This window comes from Zootoca vivipara, chromosome 4, assembly GCF_965207765.1.
Source record: "Zootoca vivipara chromosome 4, rZooViv2.hap1.1, whole genome shotgun sequence".
Taxonomy (NCBI): domain Eukaryota; kingdom Metazoa; phylum Chordata; class Lepidosauria; order Squamata; family Lacertidae; genus Zootoca; species Zootoca vivipara.
The window spans coordinates 39,950,698-39,967,304 of NC_142587.1; the positions used below are offsets into that span (position 1 = coordinate 39,950,698).

General features: G+C 44.0%; 2 protein-coding genes across 11 annotated transcripts in view; both read right to left on the reverse strand.

Moving 5' to 3' along the window:
• SH3KBP1 (SH3 domain containing kinase binding protein 1) overlaps nucleotides 1–4,687 on the reverse strand; it is a 139,078-nt gene extending 134,391 nt beyond the window's left edge. For 2 of the 4 annotated variants that reach the window (XM_035116820.3, XM_035116819.3), the window contains exon 1: nucleotides 4,020–4,687. In XM_035116820.3, coding sequence (XP_034972711.3) covers nucleotides 4,020–4,023 — 4 coding nt within the window. In that variant the 5' untranslated portion in view covers nucleotides 4,024–4,687. The remainder of the gene's footprint in view (nucleotides 1–4,019) is intronic. The other 2 variants (XM_088667790.1, XM_035116821.3) reach the window with 2 other exon arrangements.
• A 6,742-nt stretch (nucleotides 4,688–11,429) lies between these two features.
• The window catches only part of BCLAF3 (BCLAF1 and THRAP3 family member 3), a 29,211-nt gene continuing 24,033 nt past the window's right edge, over nucleotides 11,430–16,607 (reverse strand). For all 7 annotated transcript variants that reach the window (XR_015949530.1, XM_088667789.1, XM_035116802.3 and 4 more), the window contains 3 exons: nucleotides 14,898–14,993; nucleotides 13,437–13,586; nucleotides 11,430–11,845 (listed from right to left, as the gene is read on the reverse strand). Coding sequence is in view for 6 of the 7 variants with exons in the window: in XM_088667789.1 (XP_088523915.1) it covers nucleotides 11,831–11,845; nucleotides 13,437–13,586; nucleotides 14,898–14,993 (261 nt within the window). In the remaining variant the exon portion in view is untranslated. The remainder of the gene's footprint in view (nucleotides 11,846–13,436; nucleotides 13,587–14,897; nucleotides 14,994–16,607) is intronic.

The window sequence follows — 16,607 nt, forward strand, 5'->3', positions numbered from 1 at the left end:
GACTTCCGAAATGTTCGAAAACAAAGGCTTCCAATTGGTACAGGCGCCCCAGAAACAATAGCCGACAGCTGCATTGGATGTTCAGCTTCTGAAAAACGGAACACTTACTTCCGAGTTTTCGGCGTTTGGGAGCCAAAATGTTCTAGTACAAAGGCGTTCGACAACCAAGGTTCTACTGTATATATAATTTGCATTACACATCTTAACAACAGAATACAGATTTTCTTAGCACAGAAGCTGTGACTTTCTGGGTACAGAAGGCACATGTATTGCATAATTTGAATGGTATGGGGGAGGAATTGCTCTATGTGAGGCTGCCCCTGGGTCTGGTCCGGAGGCTCTAGCTGGTGCAAAACACAGCAGCTAGGTTGCTGATGGGGACAGAATATTGAAAGCACATATCCTGGGTGCTCAAAAGCTTGCACTGGCTGCCCATATGCTAACAGGCCAGGTTCAAGATTCTTGTACTGATTTCCAAGGCTCTTAAGAACTTAGGTCCTGGATACATCAAGGACCAGCTGATTCCTTCCTTACATCACCTGCCTGATAATGGACGTCTTTTGCAGAGTCATGGGCAGTAGTGCCCCCATGGCTTGGATACATGACTTGTGTCCACCAAGAGCCATGAGTTCAGTACCGCAGGCACAATTTTAAGGAACTCCCAGTTGAAGTGAGACAGGCCCTGTCCCTGTTGAACACCTTGTACCAACTGAATACTTCTTTATTCCATCAAACATTTTAACTAAATTCTCATCTTATAGTTTGAAATTATTTTTATTTTCATTGTATTGAGTTACTTGGGTTAAACCACAGTGTCTAGGGCTTGCTGATCAGAAGGTCGGCGGTTCGAATCCCTGCAACGGGGTGAGCTCCTGTTGTTCGGTCCCAGCTCCTGCCCACCTAGCAGTTCGAAAGCACATCAAAGTGCAAGTAGATAAATAGGGACCACTCCGGCGGGAAGGTAAACGGCGTTTCAGTGCGCTGCTCTGGTTCTCTAGAAGCAGCTTTGTCATGCTGGCCACATGACCCGGAAGCTGACTGCAGACAAACACTGGCTCCCTCGGCCTATAGAGCGAGATGAGCGCCGCAACCCCAGAGTCGGACACGACTGGACCTGATGGTCAGGCAGGGCCGGCTCTACATAGACCCCCGGTGGTGCAGTGCACCATGGCGGGGTGCTGGTAAGCTGGGCGCCGACCTGGCAAGGAGGGTGCCGCGTGGCAAAGCCGCGTGGAAACCTATTGCGCCCTGCGAGGGCGGGTCGGGCGGCGGAGCGATCTCCGCCCCTCAGCACCAGGGTGCGCGATCTGCTCAAGACGGCCCTGCTCAGGGGCCCCTTTACCATTTACCTTTCTTGCCCACAACTTAAGAAGCGATAGTAATTAAGCGATATTGTCAAAAATAAATAAATTTATCAATACCCTCCAACAATCACTACAAAAAGACACTATCAATGCCAAAATGTGTATAGAGCAAACCATTAATTTCTCAAGAACCATATTAAGGTAGAAGCAAACTCTGAAGCTTATTCTAAAATGTTGCAGCTGACAATCACATCATCCCCAGTAACAGATTTTGCAACGCCAGCTGTAAGTAAAATGTTTCTTTTTTGGGTAGGTCTCTGAACATCTATATCAGAATCTACATACAGAAAGAAATGCAGAAAAAAATTGTCTGAGAAACTAAGTTCCCCTAAAATATCAATGTACTGAAGCAAAATATTGCATGATCCTTCTCAATTTAAACTTGACAGGTAGCAGAATTGAATCAAGATATAGATGAATGAGCAAAATACATGGACACAGCAACTTGTATATTAAAGTTTAATGTCAGGGTGACCAGCACAATCCTTCTACCCTTGAATATTACAACATCAGAAGCATTGAATGGTGAATTAAATATAGCATTTGAACTCAGATCAGTGCATCTGAATGCAATACCAACATACTGAATGAACTTCATTATATTACAGCAGTAACTGAAGCTCAGCAGTGAAAAACTGGTGCAAATCATGTGACCCACACAGGAACTACAGTTGCAAATCCCTACTTAAATAGTTGGCCAGCTCAAAAGCTTGCTAAGTCATCAACAAGGAATGACTCCCCCCACCCCAAAACCTTTCCATATTCATGTACTGTACTGACTGAAAATTGCCCAAACTCCTCTCATTTTATTCCTTCCAGCCTGGTGCCTTCTAAACAAATATTGCATACAAGTGGTTTTTTTTAATGTTCTAAAAAAACTATGTAACACTATAGGGTCGCTATGGCAGAAGAGCTCAACACCCCACTTTCCAAAAGCATGAATGCTTGCAACAGAGAGCGCATTGTATTTATGACAAACACATGGTGGAAGCGTGAATGTAGCCCCTTCTTCAGGCAGAAACAGGCCGCTTGCCCTTCAGATTGCTAGTGCCTGGCACGGCTGCCTCTCCTGCCTCTCCAGAGCCCCTGACAGCGATATAAATGGATGATTCATTCCCTAACTCTCGCTGACATGCGACACAAGAGATTCCTCACAAACCTCTTGGGCTTTCTACCTCCATGATGAACTCCCTACTACGCTCAACGTTTTAATTTTTGTTTGTTGCTGCTCTCTTTCCTGAAAAGCCATGTTCTAGCATCAGGCATACCCTTTGGCTTGCCAATTACAAGTTGTGTTTTTTTAAAAAACCAAAACAAAACCAAAATAAGAGCAAGGGAGTGGAGGGAGGACATTCCAGAGCACTGATGGTCGGACCCACGATCCCTCCATCCCTCCATGGTGCTGCTGCGGCAAACAACATCTGGTAACCCTAGACTGCCCTTTCCTTGATGGATGGCTGCCAGGATCGATGAGGCTCGCCAGCCGCAGCCTCTTCCAAAAGCCGGCCACACCTCCAGGTCTGAGAGCTGCCCCTAGAGTCCGGCCTAGAGAGCTGCACACAGGTAAGCCAGCGGGGCTATACAGCAGAGCCTCGGCTTCCTCATCATGGACTATGAGGCGTCTCCAAGGGAAGGGAGGATAGATGCTCTGCAAAGCTGCCAACCAGGCATTTCGCGCGGTGCGGGGAGGGGTAAGGGGGGCTGGAGAAAGGGAGAGACTCTCTTCCCCTCCCTCGAAAAAATGTCAAAGGCACAGCACGCCCCTCCGATTTCCTGTCAGGCAGCGAGGGCTGATTTTTGCATCGGCCCTCTCTCTCTCTCTCTCTCTCTCTCTCTCTCTCTCTCTCTCTCTCTCTCATTCACACACACACACACACACACACACACACACACACACCAGAGGCAGAAGAAGTGCAAACAGGCTCTCTTCCCACCCCTCTTTTTATCTTATCTCCACTTCATCCGTCTCGGGCCCCCGGGCGCCCTTCTCCATTACAGCTGGCCACGCAGGGTCGTGCACAGGGCGGCACCACAGGAGAGCGAAGGGGTGTGTGTGTGTGTTCTTTAACAAACGCACATATTCTGTCCGCGCGTGGCAAGGTGCCGTTGTGCGGTTTTTTTGTTTTGGTTCGGGTTTTTGTTTTATTTTTGGCCTTCTTTCATTCACACGGTTCCGGTTACATCTCGCCACATGCGTGGCGACGCTAACAGAGTCAACACCGAGGGAGGGAGGGAGGGAGAGGCAAGCGAAGAGTTAAAGGTCTCCGAAGAGAATAAGGCAGGGTTGCTCCCCTACACCGAAACACGCTCACACACCCAGAAAAGAAAAATATTGGGGGGGGGGCACACCTTCGCGTTTCGCCGATCTAGCCCACGATGTGTGGTTGCTAGTATTACTATTATTCAAAATATAATGCGGTATCCCGATGAGAGGCTTTCCCTGCAGACTTGGTTCAGAGGGCAGCGACTGGCTGCCTCGGCCTGCTAGCGACGTCGAGGGGCTCGTGCAAGGTTGGTCTCTACAATGAGCCACGCAGCAAGTCTCCTTTGGCCGAGAGAGAGAGAGAGAGAGAGGAGGCGGCGGGAGGGGAGGGATAGGCGCAGGCACGAGCACTCCCGCGCACTCCCAGCCCAGCCGGTGTCGTCCACACTCACCCATTGATGTCGCGTTGGGGCTCCGCCAGACAGGCTGAAAGTTTTGAGGTGGCTGCAGGTCCGGCAGGGAGAAGAGACGAGCGAGAAGGCAGCGACGGCGGCGTGCAGATGACGGGAAACTGCCCTCTTCTCCTCCTCCGCCCGTCGTAGCTGCTGCTTCTTCTTCGTGGCTTCCTCTCGGCTAGTCAGTGCCCGTTGCAAGAAGAACAGAGAGGCTGCATCTTATTTCCTGCCCCGAAAAGCTTCCCCCGCAAGCGAGAAAAAAATAAATAAAAAGGCTTTTCCTGGCGTCAAAAAAAGAGGAAGGGGTGCGGTGGCGAAGAAGAGAACCACGAAGCGAAACACCTGACACGCCACCTGCAAATCTGAGGGATGCGCGGAGAGGAGCGGGCGAAGGCAGCCGAATTCTACCTGGGTCTGCGAGAGAGAGCCGAGTGTGCGCGTGTGGATGTGGTTGCGCGCGCCCGCCAGGGCGGGAACAAGAGCGGAGGGGGGTGGAGGCGGCGGTTCTCGGGAAGGGAATGGGGAGGCTGAAGGGGTGACGGTGGCGGCGTCGCCCTTTCCCAGGACAACCAAGGCGGCGGCGGCGGGCGCTACTGCAAAAAGGGCTCGCTTCGCTTAGCGGGCTGGCTCCGGCTGCTCCACAACGTCGAGATAACCGCTAGCGAGAAGGGAAGTGTCGCGAGAACGCACCGCGGCGGCCTCGGCGCACCGCCTTCGGACGAGCAGCGGCTGCAGCTGCCTGGAGAAAACCGGACACGCGTCGCCCGCTTTAAGGGGGGGGGGGCAAGCAGGGCAACAGGGCAAGCTTCGTGGGGCCTAATCTCTCTTCCAACAATCACACAGGGATAGTAGTAGTAATACTGTAATCATCATCGTAGGAAAGAGGGAGGCGCTTGTTGTGGAGCCCCCTGTATGCAATGCGTGGCGACCCACGCGCCCGACAGAAACCTCCCTTGCGGAGCGCGGCGCTTTGCGCGCCTGCAGGGTGGAAATGGGGTTGGGGAGGCGCCCTTGGAGCAGGCTGTCCGGCGCGGGGAGATGTAAAATGCAGTGCCGAAGTCCCGGAGACGCGGGTGCTTTTCAGGCGCCGGCCACTTCTCCCACAACACTGGCCGCATGTCCCGCCACACCCACAAAAAAAAACCGCCTCGCGCGGTGTAAGTGGCGCCCTTACAGGCGCCCGAGGGCGGGATCCTGCCAATCGGGGAAGAATTGGGTTTCCTGGCAAAAGGACTCTGTGCCAAAGCAGCGCGCGCACAGCCACACGGCACGCCGGGGCAGATGAGTGCCGGCGGGGGAAGCAAGGGGGACTGCGGAGTGCTTTTTAAAACGCCCGTGCCTACAGTGCGACAATTATTCTTAGGCCATGTGCATGGCAGGAACGGGTCTGTGACATCCTGTTTTCAAGGCCGCCATGAGGAGGAGACAAGAAAAGCAGATTTAAATGGAGGAGGGGCAACGTTCTTAAGATTTATTCAAAATTTAAATAGCAAGAAAGCTGAGTATTTTAAAGGGCCATAGCTCAGTTGTAGAACACATGTTCTGCGTGCAGAAGGTTCAGCCCTTGACAATAATATGTGACTCTATCTTGAATGAATAGAATCTTCTAAGAGCCAACATTTCAGCTTTGTCAGTTAGACAAGGTTGAGTTCAGTTGATGGGTGTTGTACATAGATGTGTGTTTACTTATTAATAAAATACCTCCTGATCTGAATTATGGCATTAATCTGGATCTAGATCTGCACTTCTCAACTCCTGGAAAAGGACCAGGCAGTGGGTGATATGAAAGACCTCTACCGGAGCCCCCAAAATGCTATGGCATGTAGGAGTAAACAGGATTGTGATTCGTGGACCTGGATTAAACACTGTTTGCTTAAATGAGTCATACCTACTTGAAAACTTAGGACAATTGATTAGAGCTGCTGATTCCTTCATGCAAATATTGCACTATAGTTGAGTGTACATATCTAGAAAATTTTATCTCCATGAAGCCCAATAAATTCTGCTGGAGTTCATGATCCATTTGTGGACATAGCATGCACCACTACAACACTTGTGTATTTTTCCATATGTGTGCATGCAGAACACACAGTGATGTTGCTTAAAGTCACATTCCATGACATTTACACAGTGGAAGAAAAGCCTCACAATTAGGGATTTGGCAGCAGTAATATAGAGGAGCCATAAGACACGTACACTCTGCCTCAATACCAAATGCTGATGATGGAATAGGTAAATGCTCTGCTGTTTTTAAATTTCTCAGAGGCGTTTGGCTGGCTACTGCTACAAACCAGGTGCTGGACTAGATGGGAGATTATTGCCCAAGATCACACTGAATACGTACAAGTCAGAGGTGACACTAGAAGGCATGTAATTTGTCTCGGAACCCAAGTGCCAAGAAGACAGGGACGTTTGGTCCTCATCACGCAAAAGTATTCCTTTGAATGCAGTTTCTCTCTTTAAAGACCTCCCGGGGGGGGGACCCTCAACTCTTAACATACAAATCCTCTCATCCTACACTCAGCTACACATACGCACATCATCCCCAAACACACATAGTCTCTCATATAGAAAACTCCTCACTTTCCCATTATACCATATTGATTTTTAAAGTAATTTAATATAGAGAGTACAACTCACTTCCAGATATGGTGGGGTCTGACTGTTAGATGAGGTAGCTGTTTTCTTTTGCCCCTTTCCAAACCCAAAAGCAGACAAAGGCAACCACACACATTTAAAATGCCTCAATGGCTCCAGGGAAGAAGGGAAATTACCTTGTTTCCCTTCTGCCCTGAGTCAGATGCAGTGGTCCGTTTGGACAAATGGGACACTGCCCCACCAACCTCAGACTGCTTTCAGCTGGCCCTCACGTTCCTGTCTTCTTACTTACAGCCAGCCCAAGGGGTGGCACTACCTGTCAGCTTCCTCTCAGTTTCTGTTTTATCCCTGTAAAACGGGGCATGGAGACTGAACCAGAATGAGTTGGCTCTGCCTGCCATTTGCTCTGGCTCCATCTGCCGTTGGCCTCCCTGCCTTCCACCCTACCAGTCCCTGTGCGCACCAGCTTATTTGGAGTGGTGCAAGGGCTAGGCTCTCCAACTGCAGAATCCCAACTTTTTACATGTGGCCAGCTGGGATACTGCGATTAAGCCTGGTCCCCATGCCGCTGCAAGCAATGTCAGAAGCAGCAAAACCCTTGCCACCTCATAATGGGGCTAGAGAGGGTTCCTAGCCAGGGTTATGCTATATCTGGGCCATGCCTCAATATGGGTCTGGCTACAATTTATAAAATAATCTCAAGGTGGAAGGGTGGGGAAGAAAAGCAGCAGGTACCTTCGTTCTCGTTGCTGCTGCTGTGACAAAGAGTCCTGATTGCTGGTTAATAGCAAGGCAAGAAGCTGGCAATCTGTGCATCTTTTCTGTTGTTACTGGTGTGTCTATTATAACAGAGAGGAAGATCCATGATTTGCAAAGACCCTGAAAAGCAGAGGAAATGAATGTGTAGATCACCCTGAGCATATTTTTTTTGGTGAGGTGGCCCTCTAGAGGACACAAAGACACACTGCGCACTGTACAGTGAGAAGGGAGTTGGGGAAGGTTGTGAATTTTTAAATTTTGTTTCGACTAAGGCAGACCAACATGGCTACCTACCTGTAACTTAAATTAATTCCACCAGTAATTAAGGTGCAAAATGTCCATGAGGAAATCATACTATTTCCAAAGCAAAGGACACTTTGACTTCTTACACACTTTAAGGAATACTACTGAGGAACTGCTTGAGATGGAGGAAGAGCTTATCCCATCACTATTGTTTCTTAGTCCAAGAAGCAAGTTTTTCCTTATCAAGCACTATTTCCAAATGAAGTTCTTTTCTTTCTCCCATACATAAGTTAATCATTTCTATGGGAAAAAGTGAATCATAGAATCATAGAGTTGGAATGGATCCCTAGTCACCTAGTCCAACTCCCTGCAATGCAGGAAGGTGGCCATCCAACCTCTGCCTAAAACCTGCTTAAAAGGAAGGAGAGTTCACAACCTTCTGAGCTCTTACTGATGTTTAGTAGGAATCTTGTATTTTGTAACTTGAATCCTTTTGTTTGGGTCCTAGGCTCTGAAGCTAGAGAAAACAAGCTTCCTCCATCCTCCATGTGACAGTCCTTTAGATAGTTAAAGATGGCTAAACATACCCCATTCCTCAACTGTTCCTCCTAAGGCTTGTTTTCCAGACCCTTGATCATCATGGTCACCCTCCTCTGCACATGTTCCAGCTTGTAAATATCCTCTTTAAATTGTAGTGCCCGGAACTGAACACAATACTCCAGGTGGGGGTCTGATTGAGGCAGAATAGAACAGGACCATGACTTCCCTCGACTGGGACTCTTAATTCCATTGCTGCAGACTAGAACAGCATTACCGTAGCTTTTTCTTTTTTATTTCGTTTTTGCTGCTGCATTGCCCTGTTGACTCATGTTACGCTTGTGGTCTACTAAGACAACAGGTGTTTGAGTAAAGAAAGCATTCATACAGTGGAATACCTGAGGGCTCCACATCCTTGGAAGGAAACAAAGGAGGAAAAAATGTGATTTTAAACAATGGCAGAGGCTTCATTTGAGGTGACAATGAGGGGTGGAAAGTGGTAGTTTAAAACAAGATTTGAGCACAGTGAGAAGGGAGTTGGGAAAGGTTCTGTTGTGCTAATTTCTTGGTGTTTGCTTCTGTGTTATGCCCATCTCTATTTATCCTTGCTTGTTTTCTTTAAAAAGGCAACCCCTCAGAATCCTGCTCCCCCTGCTTTACTCAAACCTCTGACATTGTTTAAAAGTGCCAGTCCCAAGAGAGGACACTTCAGAAATAGAGTTGGGGAACCGAAAAGGGGGTGTAATAATTCCATGGGTTGGAAAGGAGGTCTTTGGTATTACTATGGGGGTGGGGTGTGTGTGTGGTGAGCACTGGGGCCGAGCCCTACTAGTTATAAATGACAGATAGGGGTGAGAAGGTCCATATGCCTTTACCATCTCATCTTCTGATATCATGCCAAGAACCAAAACCTAACATAAGAATGGATCTGTTGGATCAGACTAAATTTCCCTTTAGCCCAGCTTCTGATTTTCAGCAACAGCATATCACATGCTTCTGGGGGAAGTTTCCCTCTCATTGGTAACTGTACATAACTGTACATACACATTTTTGCAGATTGTGTAAAAAGGCCTTAAAGCTTGATCCCATTCAACTATTAACTCAATAAATGCCTAATTGTTAAAGGCTTGGGGAATAAAATAGTTTGCATTTATACAGTTACTGCTGCCACAGCCATTCCTAGTAATCCAAAAAACCTTCAAAGAATTTTTAGTTAAAATCACAGCATGGATCATTTACTGCATGGGACTGCATAAATAACATATCAGCAATGAACTTTAGCACTATCACACTTTTACACTCTTATGACATCAAAATACACATTAAGAGATGCTGAAGTAAAGAAATGTTTATAGTACAGCTAGGGATTAATCATCACCATCTAAATTAAAGGCCTAATAAGCTCTCTCTTTCCCATCTGTTGGTAGGATATTTGCTTCAATTAATTATCAGAACTTTGCACATAATAATTGTATTTTGTGGAGGACAAATGTGTTATATGTAGACCTGGATTCTTCACAGCTCACTTATTTTAAAATGGAAAGATTTTAAAAAGATTGGGTTATAGGGAAACTCAACAAAAGCAGGCCACATGTGTGATAAAAATGCACCGGTGACAGTTGTTATGAACAGACTCAGTTCTGTTATGATAGAAAGAAACCTATAATGTATTATAATTAGGGAAGAAACTTACAAGGCTAAGATCTGGCTAATTGCAACCTCCTTTTGTTACTGTGAGAAGACACTCTGGCATACAGATCCAGTAGAACAGGAAATGTAAATGCAGAATTTTGTTCTTCCATGGTTAACAGTTGTTGCATAGAAGAGAGAATTTTGGCAGGTACAGCTTGTCCAACCACTGCAGAAAAACAATCATTTGTACAGATCCTTTTTACCGCTTTTTACATTGGGCACTTTATACATCTGCAAAAATTAAAGAGGCGGGGAAAAATATTTGTATTTTATTATTTCCCCAACTCCTAACAAACTTTATTAAAAAAATAATTAAGCAGCTGAGAGGCATCCTACTTCATTAACAAGTGTTACCAGACAAATCAGCTGAAATAAAAGATTATCCGCTACAGAAAACATACAGGTGAATTATTTGCTCCTGGAAATACATGAGCCTATGAAATATACTACCGTAGCACTTCTGTGATATACACTCCAGAATTTTAACTGTCATATCCTAATAACTTATATCACCATCTGCATCCTTCTGATTAAAAAAGAAAAACAGGTGTGCCTTTTTTTTTTTTTGCTTCTAGGGGCTATCTTTTCTGCTCACTATTATGAAATTAAAGTCTCATTACCCAGTAATGTTACCTTCTGTCCTGTGAAATTATGTTTGTTCTCACAGTGATTTCCTGTCTTTTACTTTTATTTCAGATGCAACAAGTTTGTTGTTTTCTCATATTCTGATTCGTATCCATTGCCCCACAATACACTTCTCATGCATTGCAATGTAGTAACCACATGCAGCTCTTCTTATTCCCAACATCTTGTGTTTTTTTTCAAATGGCCTTGGTTTGAGTTTAAGCAAGAGGCTGTGAATGAAGAGTTGGAGCTTACGGGGATGCCTACAGCTTTCAGTGCTGTTGTAAGACATCCCACAGTTCATAGTTCTTTGAAAGCATTATTAGACAGTTGTACTCAGTGTAGCACTTTGGGAACCTGAAGACACCATTCGCTATTACAAAAGTGGACCCAGAGATAAAGCTGCATATATCGTGATTCAAGTTACAAACTTACTCCATTGCAACAAGGTTTGAAACACAATTAACCATCTCCCTGCAGAATGTACACCACTGGTGGAATTGATTCCATCTTCCCACTAAAGCCCCTCTACCTTCTACTTATCTGATCTAGGGTTGGGGATGCAGCAGAATAGATTTGGAGGAAGGGTGCACAAGTGAAAGACCTTTTGCAAAATGTTGGGTGTCATCCACACACACTCCGTGATCCACACATTCTACTGGTTTTTTAACAGCTCCGAGCTGGCTAGAGGTTTTCTGGCAAATTTCATTTTTGCATAACAGAATGTAACCAAATTTATTAAACATAGTATCCTCCTGATATTGTTGGACTCCAACTCTTAACATCCCTTACTGCTGGACATGCTGGCTAGGGCTCATGGGAGATGTGTCCCACAACCTTTGGAGGGCACCACATTGGCTATTCCTGTATTCAGTATTAAGAAAACTTCCAGGTGAGCAGAGCTGTAGCAATTCAGAAGTTATTGCTTAGAGAAATCATAAGATACTCGTGGCATAGGCACTTTTTGATTTTTATTATATAAGCAAATAAACTTTAAACATATAAACTTCTGTGTATGACAACTCGTTTTCTAGTAATAAAACCATGCTTAGAGTGGGGGGGAAATATTCAATAAATAAAGACTCCCTTCAGTCTTTTTTTTTTCTCTGACTTGCCGGCAAGAGGAAGTAAAAGGAGCAACCCTGCAATGTTCAGTTGAATACTGTATTTGAAAAGCCATTATTAAAACTGTAAAAAAGTTCTGCAACATCCCACTAATGAAAAATAAAATTATCTTTATCAAGAAAAATTAAAGTATTAGTTTTGCTTTTCCCATTTCAGTTCTTGACAAATGCAATCGGATGCTCCCTTGCAACGATCATCATAATCAGAGATATCGCCTTCAGTACTGCAGCTCATATTTCCAGGCCCTATTTAAGGAGAAATATATGTTATTATACGAAGTAAGTTTTTGTAGTTAATCCACATTTTAATTTATCCTGTGTTTCAAGAGAATGCTGCTTCTGAAGCTCCATGTTCCATGGGACAGGAAAGGGGGAAGGTGAGCTCGCCATGGCTGCATTTGGACTGAGAGAACTCTGCCACTCCACCACACATCATGAGAGGACCATATGCCAACTGATCTAAACATTTGTCAAAAAACAACACTTAACACAGGAACTTGTTTTAACAGAGTCAGACCACTGGTCCATCTCAGTACTGTCTAAACTGGCTGGCAGCTGCTCTCCAGGGTTTCAGGCAGGCAACATTACCAGTCTATACTTGGAAACTGAACTTGGGACCTTCTGTATGTAAGCCAGATGCTTTAGCATCAAGCTATGGCCCTTGATGCAATCTCTCTGTGTTAAAAGGCTCTGGTTCCCCCCCTTCCCCCCCCCAGTAAAGAGAACTCATACTCAATTGATGTTCTTTCTCTTTTGCTCCTTGCAAGGGTGGGAGAAAATGGCTACGCAAGCTGCTTCAAGAAAGCAGCTCTGCTCTGGAGCATGCAATACAAACTGCTTTCTACTTCCGGGAACGAAAAGGAGGTGGGGATGGAAACAGGGAAACAGCCTCATTCATCTGGAATTGAGTTCTGTTCCATGAGGAAAGGTGTGCTCTGGTTAAGTGGACATACATTATCTCTGTCTCTCTAAGCATAGCTAAGAGACAAATAGAAATCAGACCATTTTCTGGCTAGGAAGCTATCTGCCTCATTGAGGAGAGAGAATACAAGTCACCCTAGTTGCACTGTGTTTATGCACATGGGCAAATGAAGAGCTGAATGCAGATTTGTTGTCCCCTTCCCCCCCCCCCTCGGTTTCTTTCTGCATCTCACCCTGCTGTTAAACAGGGGAGGAAACAGAAAAAGGATGTGTCCCTCTGAATTCACCAGTTGGGTAGTGCGGGCTGCCTATTTTGCTTCCTTTTTCAGGGACAGATTCCCAGAGGATAGACGCCTGCACTGTTCTCATTAGTTAAAGCATGTAGCTTCAAGCCTGCCAAAGAGGAAATGATAGATACCTTTCGTTGTTGTGCTGTGCAACTGTGTTAATGGTAGCTGACCCCCCTGACCCTATTGGAGAAAGTAATGTGGCAGGGAGTGCATTAGAAGCTGACTTCCTCTGCTCCTGGAGTGAAGAGGAGACCCTTAACATTATATCCAGTGGCAGATTGGGCATGGGATACTCAGGTTTAAATACTCACTCTGCAACAAAAATATAATTGCCTTCCTGGGTCAGGACAAGGTCTTTCTATTCCTGCATACTACTATAAGCAGTGAGCAGCTAGCTGCCATGAAGCAAACTGGGGAGCCTGGGATCGTCATCTTTCAGGTTAACTTGCCTCATAGTGCAGTGAAACTAAAATGCCACTCTGACCATCTTAGAGAAAGGACAGACTACAACTGTCACAAAATGAATGCATTCAGTAATCAGAAGGAGGTACAGTGTGAACACTTGCATACAAAATATTTAAAGATAAAAGCAGCATATTCTGGGATCGAAGTAAAAATCCACTCACCTTATCTTTCCTCAAAAATCCTCCTCTAAATTTGTTAGTGGTAAATCCCCTTGTTCCAGCATAACGTAATCGTTGGTATTTGGCCTGTATGTATAAACCCTTCTGTACTAAGTTTGATTTAAAGTGGGGACGGCCATCACTAAAGTGGGGCTGTTAGAGAAGAAAAGGAATGGCCATATTAAAAATTTTCAGAATTCTGACCCTTTAATCTGATAGTCAATAATTTTAAAGTGTACACATTACTGTATAATGAATTTTTTTAAAGATACAGTGGTACCTTGGTTTACAAACTTAATCCATTTCAGAAGTCTGTTCTTAAATCAAAGCGTTATTAAACCAAGGCGTGCTTTCCCATAGCAGCGGGGGACTCAATTTACAAATGGAACACACTCGACAGGAAAAGGAACATGTTCTGCTTCCGAGGCAAAGTTCACAAACCAAAACACCTACTTCTGGGTTTGCAGCATTCTTAATCCAAGTTGTTCATAAACTAAGCAGTTCTTAAACCAAGGTACCACTGTAATGATCTTTTCCCCCTCAAGACTTAACACAGCACCACAAACCATCTTCACATGTTACAGTGGAAACAACTTTCAAAACATGCCATGTTTAGGAATTTTAAATGCGATTAATTCTCTATAAAATGCATCTCTTAAGTCTCTTATAATTCAACACAATACAAAAGTAGAACAGATGCCCGGTGATACATCCATATACTGGATATGCCCATTTAACAAATGTCAATAAATCTGTATATTTTCTTTCGGATCCAGGCAAAAAACTGAGAATACACTGCTCCTTTACCAAAGCTGCTTCTGATGATTAAATGAAGCAAAAGGGGATTGATTGTGCTGATTTCTTCTATAATTTATCTCATACTTTCAAATCCATATTTTTCTTTGTAGCCAAGAGATAGTGTGCAGCACAACACCTTCTCAGAACTAATCAACAATTTTGTGCATCTTGTATAACAAATGAAGAGGATGCCAAATGGTGTAAAAGCAACATTTTGCAAATGAAACAATAACTCTATCTTAATTAACAGTGCCCAAATGCAATAAAAGAGAAACAAGTTGTTCTAGATTAAATTAATTACTTTCTTTCCTACTATTAGTAGAAACAAATTCATCCATGTATAGCTTGACGCCTTCAACAGGTAGGAAGAGATACACGGCATCTTTGTTTATAATGCAATTGTTTCTGCAACTGGCATAAACAATGGCTTTTCATAAGACAATGATGCTCTTTCTAAAGCAGGGCAATTTTTCATATGTGGTTGGTTTTTTAACTCATTATCAGAGATGCTATGCCTTCCTACTTTTTTTACTTCATTTTTTTACCTCAATACTCAAATACTGTATAAAGTTCAAAAACAGATATTGCAACCTGGAAAAGGGGTGTGGAAGAGAGACAAATGAATTATTCTACTCCATTAGAATTCAACAAAATTAGAATTCATACCTTGAAGGGTCTTCGAAATGTTTCATGATGTTCAGTATTGTCTTCAAACCGATCATGTGCAATATCACCATGTGATTTTGAAGTATAATAATGATTCTGCATTAAAAGAAAATTACACTAAACACCTGCACACTTAAACTCTTACAAAAAAAATATGAATTATACTGTAATTTGTCAATTATAATTGAAACAGTTGTAAAACACACACACTCTCTGTGGATTTAATGGTTTACGTTAAGTGACAATAATACCATTTGTTTCTGAAGCAGCATAAATGACTTACTGATACTCTTTAAAGGGGTTTCCTTTGGAGGGGTTTGTCCCTGCAGTTTTTGTTCTATGTGTCTTAGATGACACATAATCCTTGCAGCATTTGTAAAAGAGGACCAAGTGAGCGGCCAGTGTTTATTAAATAGTGCTATGAATGCATCTTTGAGCAGATATTCTGAACAGATAATCTCCAAGGTGAATGTAGCATCTAGAATTATCCTTATTTTCCCTGTTAACTTTTGAAAGGTCTTCTTCAGGCCCATCTTACCCCCGCACTCCTAGCTGCAAATAACTTTCCTTTTTTGATACTCAAGCTCCAGCTACATTATCTTCTCCATGACTCTACCAAAATGTGAAATAACTATGAAGAATAATTATTCCTAACAGTTTAACCTTCTATCAACAGCTGGGGTCAAATGCATGCCCCAAAAGATTCATAAAACATTTGTATCAGTCTTCCATAACTCTCGATGTTCCTGGTATACCTAAACAATGATGTGTGAACTGCCACGTGGTGTTTTAATGAGCGTTTTAAGTGAGCGTTTGCTCTTACAGCTTTTTCAGGGGGGGGTCAGTTCTACAGTGGTACCTCAGGTTACAAATGCTTCAGGTTACAAACTCCACTAATCCAGAAATAGTACCTTGGGTTAAGAATTTTGCTTCAGGATGAGAACAGAAATTGTGCTGCGGCGGCATCGGGAGGCCCCTTTAGCTAAAGTGGTGCTTCAGGTTAAGAACAGTTTCAGGTTAAGAACGGACCTTCGGAACGAATTAAGTTCTTAACCAGAGCTACCACTGTACCTCTTTAAGGATGAATGAGAAAACCAAAGAAACCAGTCAAATAAAGGTCCTAGGATTAAAAGTTACAAACATTTTTTGCCTACCTAGATAATCAATTAGTGAACGAACAGCATTCGGGCATTTACAGTATAACCCTGAACCTGATCCAAAGGTAATAATTCATCTGCAATGAATGTGGGGGTTATTGGGTTGCTTTTGTTTTTTATTTAGATTGTGTACTTCATGTTTTCATGTTATGATTTTATCCTGTGACCTGCCCTGAGACCTCCGGATATAGGGTGGCATACATACATAGAAAGAAAGAAAGAAAGAAAGAAAGAAAGAAAGAAAGAAAGAAAGAAAGAAAGAAAGAAAGAAAGAAAGAAAGAAGGGCTAGAAGAGTCCTGTTGCAGTAGAGAAGGGCAATAATATTTGCTGCTCTACAAAGCAGGAAAATTAGTACTTAAATACTAGAAAGGGGGTGTCTCAGTCATCACTGAATATTGTTGCCACTGTCCCCATACCAATCATGATTTAAATCTGATGACCAACCTCCAGCAAAAAGCAGTTGTGGTATTTTGCTCTTTTAAAACATCTGCTGGCATTTCCTCAACTAAGTCAGCAAACTGAATTGCCAGACCAACTGCTGCTTCTGAGTCA